General features: G+C 35.5%; 1 protein-coding gene across 2 annotated transcripts; it reads left to right on the forward strand.

Annotated features, from left to right (window-relative positions):
* Positions 1-6,050: 6,050 nt before the first annotated feature.
* Positions 6,051-19,462, forward strand: LOC106055314 (uncharacterized). Of its 2 annotated transcripts, none has more exons than XM_056015944.1 (10): positions 6,051-6,199; positions 6,589-6,615; positions 8,403-8,774; positions 12,181-12,298; positions 13,612-13,700; positions 15,350-15,427; positions 17,306-17,420; positions 18,193-18,281; positions 19,097-19,120; positions 19,251-19,462. In XM_056015944.1, the coding sequence occupies exons 1-10, from the start codon at positions 6,181-6,183 to the stop codon at positions 19,340-19,342; spliced, it is 1,023 nt and encodes a 340-aa protein (XP_055871919.1). In that variant the 5' UTR covers positions 6,051-6,180; the 3' UTR covers positions 19,343-19,462. The 2 variants fall into 2 exon arrangements, with proteins under 2 accessions (XP_055871919.1, XP_055871918.1); XM_056015943.1 differs by having other exon boundaries at positions 6,052-6,199; positions 8,400-8,774.
* The last annotated feature ends 593 nt before the right edge of the window (positions 19,463-20,055 follow it).

The following is a 20,055-nucleotide window of genomic DNA, read 5'->3' on the forward strand; positions in this document are numbered from 1 at the left end:
GCGTAGCCAGGATTTTTTTTCGGGGGGGGGGGGGGGGTTTTGGGGGGTGAATTTTTTTCTCCCCCCCCCCCCCCCCCGCGAAAAAAAAATTATATGTATTACATTCTGACCCTTCATTCTTTCGGAAGACGTTTATTGTGCCCTAGAATAGGTTCTTCCATGAGTTAGTGAAAAAATTGTAGATTCCCCGACATTACTAGCAAAGGGGTCTGGGGGAGCGCTAGGAGCTCCCCCAGCGCGGGGCGAAGCCCCGCCGCCAATCACTATTTCTGATATTGAAAACCAACAAAATGCATATTCTGAGGTATCTACAGTGCATTTTCCTGCTATTAAAAAGTTCTATTTCAAAAACCTAATGTGCTATTCTTACTGACTTAGACCCTCCCTCGTCGTTCGGCGCATTTGCCATCAAGCTGTTTCCATAAAATTGTGGACTCCCCGACATTACTAGCAAAGGGGTCTGGGGGAGCGCCAGGAGCTCCCCATCGCGGGGCGAAGCCCCGCCGCCAAGCACTATTTCTGGTATTGAAAGCCAACAAAATGCATATTTTGAGGTATCTACAGTCCATTTTAATGCTATTAAAAAGTTTTATTTCAAAAACCTAATGTGCTATTCTTACTGACTTAGACCCTCCACGCCGTTCGGAGCATTTGACGTCAAGCAGTTTCCATAAAAATCTGTCACTGGTAATGTCTGAAGCCTCTTCCCACCTACCATGAGGACCTCCATGAATGAGTGGCGTCAAGTTGTACTAGGATATCATTGCAACTTTTCTTATGCGTAATTCATTTTGTCGGAGAACATGTCCCGCAAACCTCATGCGTCGTTCTCTCACAATCTTACTAAGGGGTCGACTCCCAGTTCGGCATAGGATTTCCTTGATTTAGATCCGATCTCTATAACTGACTCCTAAAATCTGTCTTAGCCATCTTTGTTGAGCCACATTTAGTGTTTTTCAATTTCGGCAGATGACTATTCACTGCAGTTTATTAATGGAGCCCTGCCACTGGTAAAAATGTGTAACCTCTCTTGAATACGCTCTTGGAATTAAGTGACTGTAGTTTGCTTTAGATTTTATATCGAAAAGAGAAGTTTTATCGTCAAAATCTTCTGTTGGGGGTTTTCCACCTCAAAATGCTCTGTAGGGGAATCTTAGACTTAAAACCATCTGGAGGGGTTTTAAACTTTAAAAAAAAAAGCCATCTGTAGAAGAAACTCAAAACCCCCGATTGGCTTGGCTACGCTCAAATAATTTTAGTGTGTAATTTGCTTTTTTTTTATATTGAAGATGTATTTTTAGCACCAAACCCCTATGAATGGGGGTTTAAACTCAAAACCCCTTTCGGCAACGCTCATAGCATTTTGAGTGCGTAATTTGCTTTTTTTATATTAAAGAGGGGGTTTATCGTAAATTTTAGACGGGGTTTTAAAATCAAAATCTTCCTTAATTGTGCTCTTGGAATTAGGGGATTTTCGTTTGCATTTTTTTGTTTTGTTTTATAGAAGAGGGGGAGTTAACTGCAAAAACCCCAGGTAGGGGGTTAAAAACTCAAAACCCCTGGTAGGGGGTTTTAAACTCAAAACCCCTAGTAGGGGTTTTTAAACTCGAACCGCTCTGGTAGGGGTTTTAAACTCGAACCCCCCTGGTAGGGGTTTTTAAACTCGAACCCCCCTGGTAGGGGTTTTTAAACTCGAACCCCCCTGGTAGGGGGTTTTAAACTCAAAAGCCCTTTGGTTGTGCTAGGGCAAGTGATGGTTTAGTATTAAAATCTCACCTAAAATAAACAAAATCAAAGCAAAAAATCAGTCACTAAATTCCGACTCCCCCCAAGGGGGGGGGATTTCATTTCGGGGGGGGTTTGAACCCCAAGAACCCCCCCCCCTGGCTACGCCCATGATTTACCTTCCTAGTGATTGAAAAAAAAAGGGGGGGGGAGTGTAATTTCATTTTTCTCTTAGGTCATGTTTGGTCTGGGGTGACCGATAAGGACTGATAATCTCATCGAGTGATACGATTGCAAACACAATACATTGTTATCTGGTCCAGATAGGGAATAATCTAAAGTTAAAAAAAGAGAAAATGATATCTAGAAGCAATCCTTTAAGCTCTACCCCTAGATTAGCCCGATCCGATCTAGAAAAAAAAATGGCCGTTATTAGCGTGACACTTTATCAACTTATTTAAAAATAGAAATGAAAAATAAGAGATTGTAGGTAGGATCAATATATATATATATATATATATTGTTATAACCCTATTTGCGGCGCGATAGGGTTAACTATATGTTCAGCTGACACACACGTGAACTCACGCAAATCACTCAGGTCAGCGGGGCCATGGACAAGGGACATTACTGCGATTACATGCAAATATGACCATTGTTAGGGTCATGTGGTCGAAAGCCTGCATGTACCAGAGACCCAGTGTGTAAGAAAGCGGGCAGTTCAAGACAGGACACGGAAGAGACCGGGACTGTGAGTCGACCATGAAGTCAGTCCTGGTGGAGTCCTCTAGTGAATGTACGAGTCCAGAAAGAGACAGAGACAGTCGAGTTTAGTTCGGTGTTGTACTTGGTAGCATTTGTAGTTGTTGATGTGTTTGTTGCCAATTGTCTAGTATTTGGCTGTTATCTACTTGACCATTATTGAAGTACCAGATTATTTGGAGCTCTTGTTGTCAGGTTCTTGATGTGTTAGATGTGCTGTGTTGTGTTTACAGAAGGCCTGATTAGGAGAGAATCGTAACAATATATATATATATATAACATTCTCAGCTTTTCTTACTCCCTTGGTTAATTTGCCTGCTATAGATTCATAACACACAGTGGCGTAACTAAGAGGGGGGGGATGGGGGGGGGAGAATTTTAAAATCCCCCCGGGCCCCCACCTAGGGGGGGCCCCAAATGGGTGTCCGAAATAAATTTGTAAATACATAAATTAATATATTTGATTGACAAATAGTGTCAACAGGTGTCTTTTTTTTTCAACATTTATAGATTAAATTTATCACAAAGACTAAACATAGATCTAGGTCTATCAGTACGTTGACTTTGTTGACATTTTAAAAATATTTTTTCCCACAGAGATCAAAGTTTTTTTAAAGTTAGTTTAACATTTTAAACTTTGTTGCCACGAATAAAACTGCATGATATAAAGCGAATTCCAGTTATCTTGTTACCTTTACTAATAATAGATCTAAATGACGAGTATTGTGTGGCTACACTACTTAACCTTGAACCAAAATTTACAGAATCGAGTATAACAGATCTAAAAGTTATTCTTAATAATGCTAAAATAGTCCATTATTCGGGTTTGGCGTCTATAATTTCAGAATTAAACTTCACACTCGAGTTATTACCCCTCGATTAATCTTTCCTCCATTCAATAGAAACTCCCTTTTTATTTCCATCTAATCCTTTTGCTTTCGCACAAAACATAAACAAAAAACAATGACGTAATATCATATAATATTAGCACATCCTTCCTTTTGAAGTTATTATCACACCCTTCCTTTTAAAGTTCTTAAGAGTGATATCTACTAGCATGGCCGGCCCTAGCATTTGCGGGGCCCTATGCGAAACGGATCGCGCGGGGCCTAGTCTGGGTAGGGATAAGCATAATGTCAAAATTATTTTTTTTTTGAATTTGAAAATAGGCCTACTTTCGTCTTTACAATAAATTTTTATCAAATAAAAGCTCGCAATGCCACTTTTATTTATTGGCAACCAAAAAATGTCAATTTGGCCCTGGAAAATCAGGAGGTCGCGAAAACCCTGTTAATTTATTTACGTTATAATGGTTTAATTTAATACTTATAATTAGCGCGGGGCCTATGAAAGCGCGGGACCCACTGCGACCGCATAGGCTGCAGAGGCCTAAGGCCGGCCCTGTCTACTAGGAACTTTAACAATTCGTCCACTTCTGGTTGTCTTGACTGGCACAACAAGTTCTCTAGACCTTGGTCTATAACTGTCTGTTTCGTTTGTTCCAACAGTTTGCAGTTCTTTGTCTTCATCGGTATCATAGTACCCAGAGATGTCTTCATCGAAACTCTTATTCAGAAAGCGTTGATTTCTTCTGTATGTTTTTCCATCGTTTGTCTTTATGATGTAAAATCTGGGTGCTGAATGTTTTTTTATGACAACTGCTTTCTGCCATGTTTGACCTAGACGAACTCTCCGACAGAATAATCTTTAGGTAGTCTTGCTTTTGCATCGTATTTCACTTTGCTTTTCATCTGTCGTTCGTTGAGTAATGTCTCTGCATTTTCAGCTACCCATGGTTTCAATAGTTTGTGATCAGTTGGAATGATTCCCTGAGTCTTCTACTCGTCAGCAGTTGTGATGGTGAATACGGCAGTCCACTTATCGGAGTATTTCTATACTCGAGCATAACGAGATATGGATCTTTCCCACTTTTGTATGCTCTGAATCCTTTTGCTTTCGCACAAAACATAAAAAAACCAACAATGACGTAATACCATATAATATTAGCACAGAATCTTTTTTGCCTATCTGGAAAGAAAATGGATACCCTTGGGTTTCTTCTTTAACCAAGACGCCTGTTAGATGAAGACACGCTTATGACAAACTGTGCTACTTTTCCTGTTTGTATGATGAAATAAATGGAAAATCGCTTTTTCAATGATGTCATTGATGCACGAGCACTTTTCATCAACAAACCAGTAATACAATCACCAATAGACATATTTAGGAAAAAGGCTTCATATGGTAATTACGTGTGCTCAAACTCTGCAACCTCCTCCGAATACCGCTAACTCAGGCCACTTCCATTACGTCATGTGAGAGATCATTCTCAAAGCTCAAGTTCATCAAAAAGTATCTCAGGAGCACAATGACACAAGAAAGGCTTATCATGGCTTTAATGTCAGTGAAGTCACAAATACGAGAAAGTATCGATGTAGTTGATGTTATAGATGTCTTTGCTGCACAGAATGCACTACGTGAAGCGATATCAATTGAGATTTGTCACTTGTGCATTATTTAACTAATAAACAACGGCAATATTCATTAAAAAAGTCTTCATGATTATTTTTTTGTTAAGTTTACTGATATACTGAACCAATTTGATTTTGGGCTTATATATATTTGCTTACATTATCTCATGTCATATGTCGAATGTCAAAATGCAAGGGGCCCCCAAAGAGGTCAATCCCCCCGGGCCCCCAAATCCCTAGTTACGCCCCTGATAACACAATTATATTTTTTTTTTTTTGCAAGACAACAGCCACCCGCTGCATCATAACCACGTCAAGTCGTCGCGAAGTGGGCGACTGCTGTCAATCAAGACAAGAACAGAGCGGTACTAAAACTCGTTAGTTCCTTATTCGGTCAGACTATATTAACGCCAGCTGTTGATCAGGAAACATGAAAAGGAACAAGATACCTGTGTGTAGTTGCTGAATGAACTCTTTATGTTGTGTCTGTTCTATTTATGTGTATGTTTCTGTTTTGTTGTCTTTATATGAGGAAAGAGTCCTTGTAATCACAACAAATTTCCATAATCAATCAGGATCAATAAAGCAGTCTTAGTCTTAGTCTTTTTTTTATTATTGGGAAAGCATCATAAGTAAAATCACTAAACATAAAGACATAAAAGTAGCAATAATTTATAAAAACACTGAACCACAAAACTCTCAATAACACTCAAACACAAAATACCCAAAGAGATTTAAAGATAAAAGCGAATCTCTTATTTCTTATTCTTGGACTAATGAAAGTTCTCTTTCTTCCCTAGTGCGATTAGCGAATGTAACGGATTGCCTGAATAAGTAAGGAAATCCATGTTAAAGCGTCTAATCAACAAGCAAGATTATATTAACAAATGGATACTGATAAGAATTAATTTATCTTCTGTTTTGAAGGAAAGTCTGTTCATTATAAAATACGAGAAAGTTTGAAACAGAAAGGGCGCCACAAAAATGTCCCTACTAGAAGCGACAGCTATCACTCGCTACGCCTCTGAAGATACAGGTCCCTATTTGTGATATTACAAAAAAATCAGATACGATTTTGAGCTCATTATCTCAAATTGCTAGATTGCGACATTAATTGGAGACCAAAGCATTTTATTATTGCGACATACACAATTTTTGCTCAACATATATATCTATATTTTTATATAGTTAAGTCAGAGTTTAATTTTAATTTATTGCCACGATGGACCTGAAATGTGTAGGTAAGTCTCACAAGTTGGTAAGATGTCGTTCAAAAATGTAAGCCTTACCGAACAGTTCAAGTAATGAACATTTTAAGTTTTATCTGCCTGGTCATGAGGTTTACGCTTAGGACTGTCGTCTCGATTGTTCAGGGTTCCAAACCTGACCACTGCACAAGGTTTAGGTTAAAATGTAATTAGTTTTACTACTGGACGTTAGTCTGAGAACCTACAAGCTAAATGGTCAACAAGTAAATTAATGTATAACTAGAAAAAGCGAGAGAGAGAGAGAGAGAGAGAGAGAGAGATAACTAAACTAATATAGTTATGTATACCTAGAGAGAGCGAGAGAGAGAGGGGGGGGGGGTGATTGTCCGATGTGATTAGATAATTTTTATTTTTATTTTCAGTTTCTCTGATCTGCGGATTGGTGCTGGGTAAGTTTAAAATTAAGAGAATAAAAGAAACCGCTTATAAGTTAACAAATTTGTAGCATTAGTTGATTAGGACTTAATCTTTTAAGTTCATAACAACAATTCGCACGACAACGCAGATGCATTGGCGACCTACATACTTTACCACATCTGATTCAGACCTAGCAGTCTTAGGCCGGGGTCTATTTAAATTCGCTCATCGCCGACTGCGCCTGTCTTCGGCAAGGGCCTTTCTATAGATCTCAGAAAGTCTTCAGCTGTCTCTTTCAGAAGCCAATCGCTGCAACCTGCTTGTATACCAGAGATCGCAAACTGACGCCTGAGTTAAACTTTAAAGCGTCTTCTGGAGGGCAGATCTGGTGCACTCCTTAATTAGCCATACCCTACAAGACGACCTTTCAAATAACCATCGTTTGTGTAAGTGGAAAGTGTAGATACTTCTTTGGTGAGCTTAAAGGAGAAAGGTATAAGTGGCTCTATAGTCTATTATATATATATATATATATATATATATATATATATATATATATATAGAGAGAGAGAGAGAGAGAGAGAGAGAGATAGATATATAATTGTTACGGTATCTTCTAGAGGTGTCAAATATCACACAAACAAGATCTTTAGATGGCTCTTGATGAGGTATCAATGTCTGAAGAATTTCCCATGAAGCCGGAGATTCTAATTTAGATATTATTAGATCTAAATATATCTTTAGAGATTCAAGAAACTAAGATCCTTCAATTCAAAATACACAAATTTTATTCGATAACTAGGGATTTCAATATACAGAATGTACAAATAAAACTGTATCAAATAACTATCTTCTTTCGAACTCCTTGAAAAATAACATTCAATCTCACAACTTTTAGTACACAACCTATCTCTATAAAATCATCTTCCCAACTGATAAAACATAAGCGATTTGACTACTTGAGTTCCAAAACTGCCTGCTGTCAGAGCTGAAAAAAAATACCGGGCAAAAATTCCCCGGCTCAGCCCCGTTCGTTCGTAACCAATCGCTATTCTCATGCGATACCCATGCTACCATTTGTGATCAGATGACGTCATGGGTTTTTCTTTCAGGCAGGGCTAATTCCTAAGTTTATTTCCGTAGATTTAGGTTTATTTAAACTGATTCGTGACAATAATTCATAATAAAAGTACAAAGATACCTGAATCGATATGACATTGAGCAACAGTGCAATATCAATGAATAATAACTCCATAGAAAGAAACATCTCAATTTTAAGACCGCGTTAAAATCGCTGTTCTCACGCCAGAAGTGTGCTGTAAGATCGCGTTAAAATCGCTGTTCTCACGCCAAAAGTGTACCAAGTGCACATTCATCCTGCTGCTAAATTCTGTTTTGTCTCTGTTTCAGTTTATCTTGAGCAAAGATAACTTAATTCTTTCAATAGATTCTGTTTTAGTTGTTAAATGTTTCCTAGACCTTCCAGTTTATTTATGTTTAGACCTAGAATGAATCAAAGCATTTTTAAACAGTAAGTTCAATCAATGGTTAGTATTTATTGAGAAACTAAAACCAGAAGATAAAGAGAGAGAAAGAGAGAGAGAGTGTTTGTTTCAATTGACTGCCGATGTAGCGCATTATTGCATTTTGGAATAAACTTTAAAAAATTGTTACATTACTATTAAATTGCGTCAAGTCCAAAAAAAAAAACCCCGTAAAATGTTGGACATTTTTGTTTACATTTTTTTTCATAATGACAACACATTATTATTACACATACGTTATATAACATTTATTTTAAAAGTACATTTTTCAGCAGTCGTGATGCCTTGTGAAGGTTGGACTTCTACAACTTTCCCGACAACTTCCACTAGATCTACAGCTACCCCGACAACCACTACAACAAGATCTACAGCTACCCCAACAACCACTACAACAAGATCTACAGCTACCCCAACAACCACTACAACAAGATCTACAGCTACCCCAACAACCACTACAACAAGATCTACAGCTACCCCAACAACCACTACAACAAGATCTACAGCTACCCCAACAACCACTACAACAAGATCTACAGCTACCCCAACAACCACTACAACAAGATCTACAGCTACCCCAACAACCACTACAACAAGATCTACAAGTACCCCGAGAGCTACAACGAGAACTACTGCTACAAATACTCCAGGTACTACTAGAAATACCCACACTACCCAAAACAAACCATATATATATATATAGAACTGATTCTACCAGTAGGGGAGATAATATCACCAGAAGGTGACTACATTATTTTACAGGGGTGTCCAATATAGAACAAGGGAACGTTTGTGTATTACGTAACGGGGGGAGGGGGTCTGAAGATTTTGTAACAAAACAAAAAAATACACAAATGCAATAATATGTCTATTGGTCTCTTGACTTTGACGTGTACAACTTTTGAAAAAGAGCTATACCTAGACCATTCGCTATAAAAGGCCTCAACACCTGTGACGTGGCAACGAGCTATTGGTCTAAAATGCCCACAGGTTGTGACATTACAGGTCAGTATTCTGGACTTCTATAGCCTTCTATATACAACTTGAAAATATTAATGTAAAAAAAATACTCAGCGTTTATGTTTTTTTACCACCAAGGGGTTTTCCGCGATTCAAGGCGCCGAAGAGGTTGGCACTTTTTCCATTGTTTCTATCGATATCATAGCGAAAAATGAGAAATATAGGAAAATGAGAAATATAGGAAAATGAGAAATATAGGAAGATTATAATTATAGGAAAATGAGAAATATAGGAAGATTATAATTATAGGAAAATGAAAATTATAGAAAAATGAGACATATAGGAAAATAAGACATATAGGAAAATGAGACATATAGGAAAATGAGAAATATAGGAAAATGAGAAATATAGGAAGATTATAATTATAGGAAAATGAAAATTATAGGAAAATGAGAAATATAGGAAAATGAGACATATAGGAAAATGAGACATATAGGAAAATGAGACATATAGGAAAATGAGACATATAGGAAAATGAGAAATATAGGAAAATGAGACATATAGGAAAATGAGACATATAGGAAAATGAGAAATATAGGAAAATGAGAGATATAGGAAAATGAGACATATAGGAAAATGAGAAATATAGGAAAATGAGACATATAGGAAAATGAGACATATAGGAAAATGAGAAATATAGGAAAATGAGAAATATAGGAAAATGAGAAATATAGGAAAATGAGAAATATAGGAAAATGAGAAATATAGGAAAATGAGAAATATAGGAAAATGAGACATATAGGAAAATGAGAAATATAGGAAAATGAGAAATATAGGAAGATTATAATTATAGGAAAATGAAAATTATAGGAAAATGAGAAATATAGGAAAATGAGACATATAGGAAAATGAGAAATATAGGAAAATGAGACATATAGGAAAATGAGAAATATAGGAAAATGAGAAATATAGGAAAATGAGACATATAGGAAAATGAGAAATATAGGAAAATGAGACATATAGGAAAATGAGACATATAGGAAAATGAGAAATATAGGAAAATGAGACATATAGGAAAATGAGAAATATAGGAAGATTATAATTATAGGAAAATGAAAATTATAGGAAAATGAGAAATATAGGAAAATGAGACATATAGGAAAATGAGAAATATAGGAAAATGAGACATATAGGAAAATGAGACATATAGGAAAATGAGACATATAGGAAAATGAGACATATAGGAAAATGAGAAATATAGGAAAATGAGAAATATAGGAAAATGAGAAATATAGGAAAATGAGACATATAGGAAAATGAGAAATATAGGAAAATGAGACATATAGGAAAATGAGACATATAGGAAAAAGAGAAATATAGGAAAATGAGAGATATAGGAAAATGAGAAATATAGGAAAATGAAAATTATAGGAAAATGAGAAATATAGGAAAATGAGAAATATAGGAAGATTATAATTATAGGAAAATGAAAATTATAGGAAAATGAGAAATATAGGAAAATGAGACATATAGGAAAATGAGACATATAGGAAAATGAGAAATATAGGAAGATTATAATTATAGGAAAATGAAAATTATAGGAAAATGAGAAATATAGGAAAATGAGACATATAGGAAAATGAGAAATATAGGAAAATGAGACATATAGGAAAATGAGACATATAGAAAAATGAGACATATAGGAAAATGAGACATATAGGAAAATGAGACATATAGGAAAATGAGAAATATAGGAAAATGAGAAATATAGGAAAATGAGAAATATAGGAAAATGAGAAATATAGGAAAATGAGAAATATAGGAAAATGAGAAATATAGGAAAATGAGACATATAGGAAAATGAGACATATAGGAAAATGAGAAATATAGGAAAATGAGAAATATAGGAAGATTATAATTATAGGAAAATGAAAATTATAGGAAAATGAGAAATATGGGAAAATGAGACATATAGGAAAATGAGAAATATAGGAAAATGAGACATATAGGAAAATGAGACATATAGGAAAATGAGAAATATAGGAAAATGAGAAATATAGGAAGATTATAATTATAGGAAAATGAAAATTATAGGAAAATGAGAAATATAGGAAAATGAGACATATAGGAAAATGAGAAATATAGGAAAATGAGACATATAGGAAAATGAGAAATATAGGAAGATTATAATTATAGGAAAATGAAAATTATAGGAAAATGAGAATTATAGGAAAATGAGAATTAATTAATATGTCTTTTGTAAAATTAAGAGAGTTGACTTATAAGAATAGAAATTTATTTGTTTACTTTGTTTGTTTGTTTGTTTGACATGTTTCGGATGTTCCTTCAGAGTTGAAGATAATTACTTCCTAGTCCAAACCTCCCGCAGGACGACGGGGGATGGGAGCGGGCAGGGTTTGAGCCCTGGACCATCGATAAATCTGAACGACAGTCCAGCACGCAAACCGCACGACCAGGCAGCCTTTTCCTGGTATCTGATATTTAGCAGTTTTCTGTAGCCTTTATATTCATTAGGCTTGGATTCTTCTTTCAGTCCAACAATTTTAAAATCAAGTTTTCTGGGAGCTGAGAGTTATCACTCCTAAAACCTATCTAGTGATCTTCAATGAGTCCTTCAGACCATTTTTGGAAGGCCTTTCCTTCTGATTCTGTAACGAAAAATATTGGTAGAAAATTGAGTTTGACTAGTTGGAAATACAAATATAAACTATTCCCATGCTATGTGTCCTCTGCGATTTTCACGTGACCCGACCAAGGCCGTCATTACTTGTAAATCGGCGTAGAGTAACAGTTGCTTTGGTCCCAGTAAAACACTTCTAAAATAACACTCCTGATATAAAGAATTCCGAAATTAACCCTAACCCACTAAACTACAAAACAAAAGCACTTCTGTTACTTGGCTAACTGGTGTTGTTGTTGTTTTTGTATATTGCATTATAAGAATTTATTGGGCTGATTGCATCCATTCTTTTGTATGACAATTATATCACGTGTTATTGAGATTCTCGCACACATTTTAGGTAAATAGTTTCGCGAATAAGTGAACTGTAAAATTATGATTTTTTTTTTTGACAGCCTCGCCTTTAAACCAAATCAAGAGCTTAGTGGACGCTGCTTTTAAAAGTTGCAACCAAACTTGTCCCTATAATTATTTGACGCTAATGGCTGCAGATTCTATTCATGAAACATGTGGGTTAGTAATTTCTTATTAATATTAGTATTCTAAAATTATTCATTAAATACAAACCTAATTTAAAACTAAAAAGGTTACAAAGGCACTATGTGTGGAAACGGAAATTGAAAGGACGATAAGAAAACATAGACTCGGGCAGGTAAAAGGCGGGTTTCAATATTTTTTCAGAAAAGAATATCGGAATGAAATTCTATAAAATGCAAATGACGGAGAAGAATGTAGAAAGAAGGTTGAAAGATCTTGTGTGGTACCCCTACGGTCCAGCAGACCAAGGAATAGATGAAAGTGAATGTAAAGTTAGATGTCAACCTGGCCTAACTGATGCCTTATAATGAATATCTAATTGATCTAATTGTTTTGTAAAGGATCAATCTCTTATTCAAATCCACAAGAACAAAACATTTCGTAAAAAATAAAATTCCTTTAGTCTAGTGTGCTATGTCCCGTGTTGCATCCTGCAGATCACGTGATAATAGGAAAAACTACTTATTAATTGTTGTTTTAAATTATGTCCAACCTATATACATACTAAATAGATTTTTTTTTCTCTTTAAAAAAAAGTAAACATTTTTGTGTGTAAATGTAGTAGTTACTGTGACAGAAATTATTTAACTTTGCATCGTATTGTAAAATAATTGTAAAATATTTTTTTAAATCTAAAAATCAAAAACCGTTTGCATAAATGTGTTTAAAAAATAATACATGATAGCTCCCTTACTAAAGATGCCTCCAGTGTTTTCTATTAATAGTGAATAATTGTAAAAGTGGTGTATTTTTATGAAAAAAAAAAACGGCTTGCATAAATGATTTTAAAAAATTAGCCGTTGCCGTTGCATCAGAACTATGAATGGACTAAAATATTATGATGTCGGATTTTCACTATCTTTTCTAGTTTACGAGATCTAAACGGGACGGACAGACCACACTATTGCATCACCATTGCATCACCATATTGCATCACCATACGTACCTGTTGTTTCCTTGTAAGGAGCTCCACGCACGCCATTGTTTTTGCCAGTTGTGTAGGCCACGTCTCTCGAGAGCTTGCAGGCAGGAAAGTGAGTCTGCAAAGAGAGTTACATTGGCCGGTGCCGCAGTTCCTTCCTCAATACGTCTTTCAATCTGCTCCATTATTGATCGCTTCCATTTCTGCAATGTAATTGCTTTCTCCTGCACATGGGCCTACTAGTTCGTCGTTCTCTCCCAACAGCAGAGCAGGCTCTGCCAGGCACAGTGTGCCACCATCTGACTAAGGGTCACCAGCTACTGATACACACTATACTTTTATATAATATATCATTATTTGTCCCCAGTGTCTTGCAAACGTTTATTAATTGTTTGAAGCCTGTATGTTATCCTGGTAGTGTTTCTGATAGCATGAAAACCGCTTCTTCCATTTGCGGTGAGTAAATATATATATAGTGTAAGTGTGATGACATTGTGACATAATCAGCATTTGTTTTCTATTATTCATTTTATATTGTGTAATTGTGTTTCAGGTAATGAAAGTGTTTCTAGTTTTATGGACTATTTTATTAGGGTGCATGTTAAAAACCAGTGTTTCAGTGGATAGCATGAACTATATAAAGCGCTGGTTATGAGTGTGTATGTGTTTCGTGAGTGAATGTTATTCGTATTTGCATCTATATTGTTATGTACAGTATTTACGCTGAGGCTATCACTTGTAGTCAAACTGAATTTCCATTTGATCGGATCAATAAAAATTATCGTATCTATATTAAACGTGATCCAACCCTTCCAATAACACTATTAGACAGACATCCTTTACTGTTTTTTATTTCCTCCTGTCACTTGATTGAAGAAATCATTTAGACGTAGGAAGCATACATAATGTTAGATCTTTAAATCTTTTTACACTGTCTGACTGATAAAAATTTTGAGCATGTTATTTCTCCCACACCCATTCTCTTTATTGTAACAAACACAAAATAAATAAATACAAGAAAATAACCGTTTAGTCAATTTACTACTAGTATTAATTATTTTGTTTGATACCAACAAGGAAAATTGATCCTTCAGTATTCAGAGCTATGACTTCTTCTTCTTCTTCTTGATTCTCATTTTACTTGTTGAAGGGTTCAGATCAGTAATCCTATACATCTGAGATGAACCACGCAGTGGTTTCCAGATCGGGCAGTTCTCCGTATAGTTTGTGTTCTATAAGAAGGTTTTGGGGCCAGAGTCTTGTTCGAGCCTCTTGATATAGTATGCAGCTTTGAAGGACATATTCACATTCTCTGGTGATGCTCCACATGGGCAGGTTTAATCTTCCGGAACATATGTTGTCTCATTCTGCTGTGTCCGGTTCTGAGTCGAAAAATAATGCGTTGGTCATGTCGAGATAGCTTATAATAGGCGTCCTTTTTTTCATGTAATTGGGGTGTGAGCTGGTCCAGTTCTCATTTATTCTACACTCTATTTTCATCATTTCTTCTGGGTAGAGAGGGATTTTCATTTGTTTGCTCATTCTTCTATCTTTGGCCAGTGTGTCTGCGTTTTCATTGCCTTCTAATTCAATGTGTGCTGGAATCTATTGAAGAACAGTTTCCTTGCTGTTGATGTTAAGGATTACAAGTGCTGTCCTGAGTTGCTTTATGTAGGAAGTATCCGAGTTTTTCAGGCTATTAAAAGAGATTAGTTGTAAAAATGGTGTATTTTTATGAAAAAAAAACTGCTTGCATAATTGATTTTAAAAATTTAATTTTTCGCTTTCACAAAAGAAAAAAGTAGCAGTTGCATCAGAAATTTGAATGGTCTAAAATATTATGATATCGGATTTTCACTATCTTTTCTAGTTTACGATATCTAAACGGGACGGACGGACGGTCAGACAGATCACATAAAATTATATATATATATATGTGATCTGTCTGACCGTCTATATATATATACTGTAGATTATATATGTAGGATATGAAATACTTATAAAACAATCAAGAGACGACAATTATATTCTAATTCAGTACCTTTTTACCGTACCGATTAATAATAATAATTGTTGAAATTTGTTTGAAATTCCTTTTTTGGCAGTTCCAAGTACATCAACTTACACACCATGGAGAAATGAGACCACAGCTAGATATGATACAACGAAATCGGTAACAGAAGGTGCCTATACACATTATTTAATAGGAGTTGTCAAACATACATTTATGAAAGTTGTGGCCTATAAAAATTTAAAAGAAAAGTGGTCTTTCAATAATCCACAGTATGCAGATAGTTAATTGTGGGAAGCGTGATCGAGAGGCCAAGTGCGCTGGAACTTGGCTTGGCTACCTAGAAGGGGGCTCGAGGTTCGATATCCGACTCGGGCAGAGTTGTGTTTACTGAGCGACTAAAGGCAGCATAGATACCCCCCTAGATACCCCCTCCCCCCACTGGTCCACAAATGAGATTGGACTAAAAGCGCTCTGAGCATGCTATAAGCAGTGCTATATAAAAGCTGTAATAATAATAATAATGTTTTGTTTTGTTTTACATGTTTCGGATGTTCCTTCAGAGTTGAAGATAATTACTTCCTAGTCCAAACCTCCCGCAGAACGACGGGGGATGGGAGCGGGCAATGTTTGAACCCGGGACCATCGATAAATCCAACCGACAGTCCAGCGTGCAAACCACACGACCAGGCAGCCATCCAGAAATACAGAAGAGGATTACAAAATAATTTGGGATTCGACGATTTCAATAGATAAATAAAAATGAAAAAGTTTTAGTACCAAAGACTTATATAAACATTTGTCTGGTCCAATAAAAAATAGTTAGATTAAACAAGTACATCTGAAAAAGTTAATGTCAGAAAGTACAAGTAAATGACACCTAGCTCTTTGTGAATGAATTGATGTTTTGAGGTCATGAACTTTTCAGTTTCATTCCTGTAATTATCTAGTTTTATCTCCTGGTATCCGAGCAATGTCTCTGAGATGAGTAGATAGATCTAGAGCAGGCGAACACGACAGTTCCAGCTCGTACCTCACTGTGGTTGAACTTTTAAGGGTAGCCAAGAGCTACAGCCAGAAGTACCGGCAGCGAGTGTACATTCTCCATTCCCCTCCCTTTTACAGAGAGGAAAATTTGGTGACTTTTTATTTTTTTTAATCGTAGCGGGATTTGGAGATTAAACTTCCTCTTCCACTAAAAAAATAATAATAATAATAATAAAAACTAAAGGGAAAGTTCTGTCACCAAATTCTATGATCATAGCTAAAAATGAGGGGGGGGGGAGTTGAGTTCATCCACTCTCCAAATGAAATACAAACTAAAGCAAAACTGCATGTTCCAATTTCCATGACCGCAGCCAATAGTGAACTGTAAATTTGAAACCTTCAGATAAAATATATTACACAAATGATTTGTTTTTCTACCAGTAGCTGGGCTTCATTAATGAAGTGCATGGAAGTTTAGAATTGATATCTTATTTTATATAATACAGACGTTACTTCAAAAAAAAAAGAAGATGATTACGTCCTACGCGTCATGCATTTAATCATGCATATTTAACCAACGGCCTTAATTCTGCTAAGTCACTGCTTTTCCTGACTAGCCCAGGCAACCCATTCCTTGCTCTAATATTTGATGTGCTCTTTGGTTTTGTTAGAAGAAATGCAGGATAGCTCTGAATAATGGATAAAAACGCAAGGGGAACTAATAGTGTGTGTGTGCGCGAGTGGGAGAGCGTGAAAAAAAGGCCCCTCCTACTTGCTAACGTGCATTAAGTATGAACATATGTTTAGTAAACTGATAAGAAAGATGGATTCGGGATAGCTACTAATAGAAGTAACAATGTATTCATATGTATGGCATTGGGCTTTGATTGAACAAATCGAAATGATTCAGAACCTTTGGTCAATTAAAAGAAAAAAAAATGTTAACTGTTAGAATTTATTGTAAACATTTGAAATTAAAATAAAGAGATACTTAATAAGGAAACATTGTTTCTTTGCTCAATGAAGTGGAACATTATGATTGTTTTTGTTTTTTTTTGGTCAGGATCATTAGTGAACCACATTAAGACAATTGTCGAAGCCGCCTATAAGAGCTGTGTTACCTGTTACTCCAGTCACTTGGATGTCCTAAACAAAGACTACATTTACGATGTGTGTGGGTCAGTCATTTGTTTTAAAAATACTTTACTTATATAGATATTAATAATATAAAGGGGCATTTAAACAGGCGCCTAGACTGAGTGAAGTCGCCAAGACCCATTTTAAAAATAAGTTCTGAATTTATTTTATTCACTTTTCTACTGTCGTAGTGTCCCAATATTTTTTTATGTCGTGACTTCTTTTCTTGAAAAGGAAAAGGTCAAAAAGATGGTAGCAGATCATAATTTCATTCAATCAATTTTTTTATTTCAAAGCTGATATCAACTTTCTGTCTGTTTGTCAGGTAAAAATTTTGCACACCTTATTTCTCCATTCATTGTCAAAGCACGAATCAATAACTGTTTAATTAATTAGTGATAATTTCTTTAATATTGCAATAGTGGAATTAAATCATCAGTATTAAGTTATATGGCTGTAAATGTGCACTTCTTACCTATCTATAAGCTTTTGCATTTTTTCACAAGTATTTTTAATCCATTGAAAGTTGATAATGTAATAGCTGTAATGATGAGACTTAAGCTATTAACCAACTCATTGTTTGACATTTTAATGTACAAGTATCTCATTGCTAATAGTTCAATGCTCTTATATAGCTATGATCTAATGGGATGATACTGAACAGCAAATATGGAAACATTATTTCGCATCCTTAAGATAAACTTTTAATACAGAGTTCTTCGCCCTTTGGTGTTAGAATGTATTTCTGATCAATAGAATAATTAAATGTACACACACTACTGCTCTATTATAAACAAAGTTCTATCTCCTCAGTGCATTTGATATTTTTGATGGATGTATCAAGGCCTACTGCTACTATGTCACCTTTTCTGATAACATAAATGACGCAAGAGCCAATTGTGGTGAGTGATAAAACCGAAACACTTGAAACTATTAAAAGAATTGTATGCCTACATGCTTTTGTTTTCTTTCCAAGATTTGTGTACTAAATGTATTTTTATTTTCATTCTCTTAAGCGACATAACATAGAGACCTTTCCTTTGTTTTTTTGTATTCATCATCATCTTCCCTTTGCGTTCCTCGTAGAACCCAGGGTCTCAGTAAAAACACACCACTCTCCACGGTCTCTTGCTAGTTTTTTTTTTAAGGCTTCCCAGCTCTTTCCTGTCGGCTTCATCTAGTACTCTGCGTCGCCAGGTTCTTTTTGGTCTTCCTCTACGTCTTGTTGGGGGTTCCACTCTAAGGCCTGTCTAGCTCTGTTGTTGGCATTTTTGTTGGGGGTTCCACTCTAAGGTCTGTCTAGCTCTGTTGTTGGCATTTTTGTTGGGGGTTCCACTCTAAGGCCTGTCTAGCTCTGTTGTTGGCATTTTTGTTGGGGGTTCCACTCTAAGGCCTGTCTAGCTCTGTTGTTGGCATTTTTGTTGGGGGTTCCACTCTAAGGTATGTCTAGCTCTGTTGTTGGCATTTTGTTTCGTCCTCATTCCTCATAACCAGAAGCCTGGAGGTTCTATCAAGATTTTAAATAAGATTTAAGCATTCTATGAGTAAAGGCTTAGGTTACAAAAAACAAAGTTCGTAACAAAGACTTTTTTGTTTAGTCTTTAACCAAGTCGTTGAGCATAACAAAAAGTTCCATTTTAGACTTGTAGAATTGAACTAGTTTATACTGTGCCTAAAACAATGTTCTGAACTAGGTTTCCTATTTTTTCCTTTACAGACAGAATTAGACAACCTTACCTCGGTGAGTTTTATTTTTCATATTTTTTTCTATTGATTTTCCTTTTGAATGTACATTAAATCTAGAAAGCTAATAGATAGTTTTGGTCTACTTCAGTACTACTTCTAAATGTGGATATTGTTTTCTTCTCCAGACACTGGACTGTCCAGTGCTATGTCTTGTCGAGGTCATTGGAGGATTTCTGCTCTTATATTTATGGTCACTTTATTTTTTAGAACTTTATGAAATGACTAAACAACATTGATCAAAGAAAATGAATACTTTATTTGATTTTTCAAATAATTAAAAATAATCTACTCAATTGAAGCTACTGTCTTTCAGAAAATGCCGATTAAAAAAAAAGTTAAATAAACAACAGCAGTTTTTTTTTTTTTTTTTTTTTTTGCTACAAGTCTGTTCTTTCAATATATTTTTTAAGCTTTCATACATGAGTACAAATATTTATTTACTAGCTGATACCCGTGATTCGCTAAAGTCAAAATTATAGATATAGGTTTATTTTGAAGGGGCCTCTTTCTTCAAAAAAAAAAAGCGAGATATAGAACGCAGTAACGGAAGTAAAAGGCAAGTAAAAAAGACGCATTAGGAAAAAATACTGAAAATAAACTTTAAAAAAATAGAGGAAGTCTTATTTATGTGTAATTTGTATTTAAGCTTTAGATTTAGCTCCTAGATTGCGGACTTTGGAGAAAATGCCGAAAATGAATTGCCATTTGCGGTGTTCTGACTTAGCGGGTACCTCTGAATAACTACCACGTGATACTAACATAGTTCAAAGTGCAATCTTTGTCTACTTTTACAGTAGAATATCGATACTCCAGATTAATTGGGAATAGGGTCTGTCCGAATAATCGATTATCCAGATTGATTGGGAATAGGATCTGTTCTGACTTAGCGGGTACCTCTGAAGATTAAGAAATGTCGGACAATCAATTGCT

The sequence above is a fragment of the Biomphalaria glabrata genome, chromosome 17 (assembly GCF_947242115.1).
Source record: "Biomphalaria glabrata chromosome 17, xgBioGlab47.1, whole genome shotgun sequence".
In the NCBI taxonomy this organism is placed as follows: domain Eukaryota; kingdom Metazoa; phylum Mollusca; class Gastropoda; family Planorbidae; genus Biomphalaria; species Biomphalaria glabrata.

What these genes read in the sequence shown, in the direction of transcription:
- LOC106055314 (XM_056015943.1), top strand. An exon ending in TACTGCTACAAATACTCCAG is followed by an intron (nt 8,775 to 12,180) that starts GTACTACTAGAA and finishes TTTTTTTGACAG; the next exon opens with CCTCGCCTTTAAACCAAATC. An exon ending in AATTAGACAACCTTACCTCG is followed by an intron (nt 19,121 to 19,250) that starts GTGAGTTTTATT and finishes TTTCTTCTCCAG; the next exon opens with ACACTGGACTGTCCAGTGCT.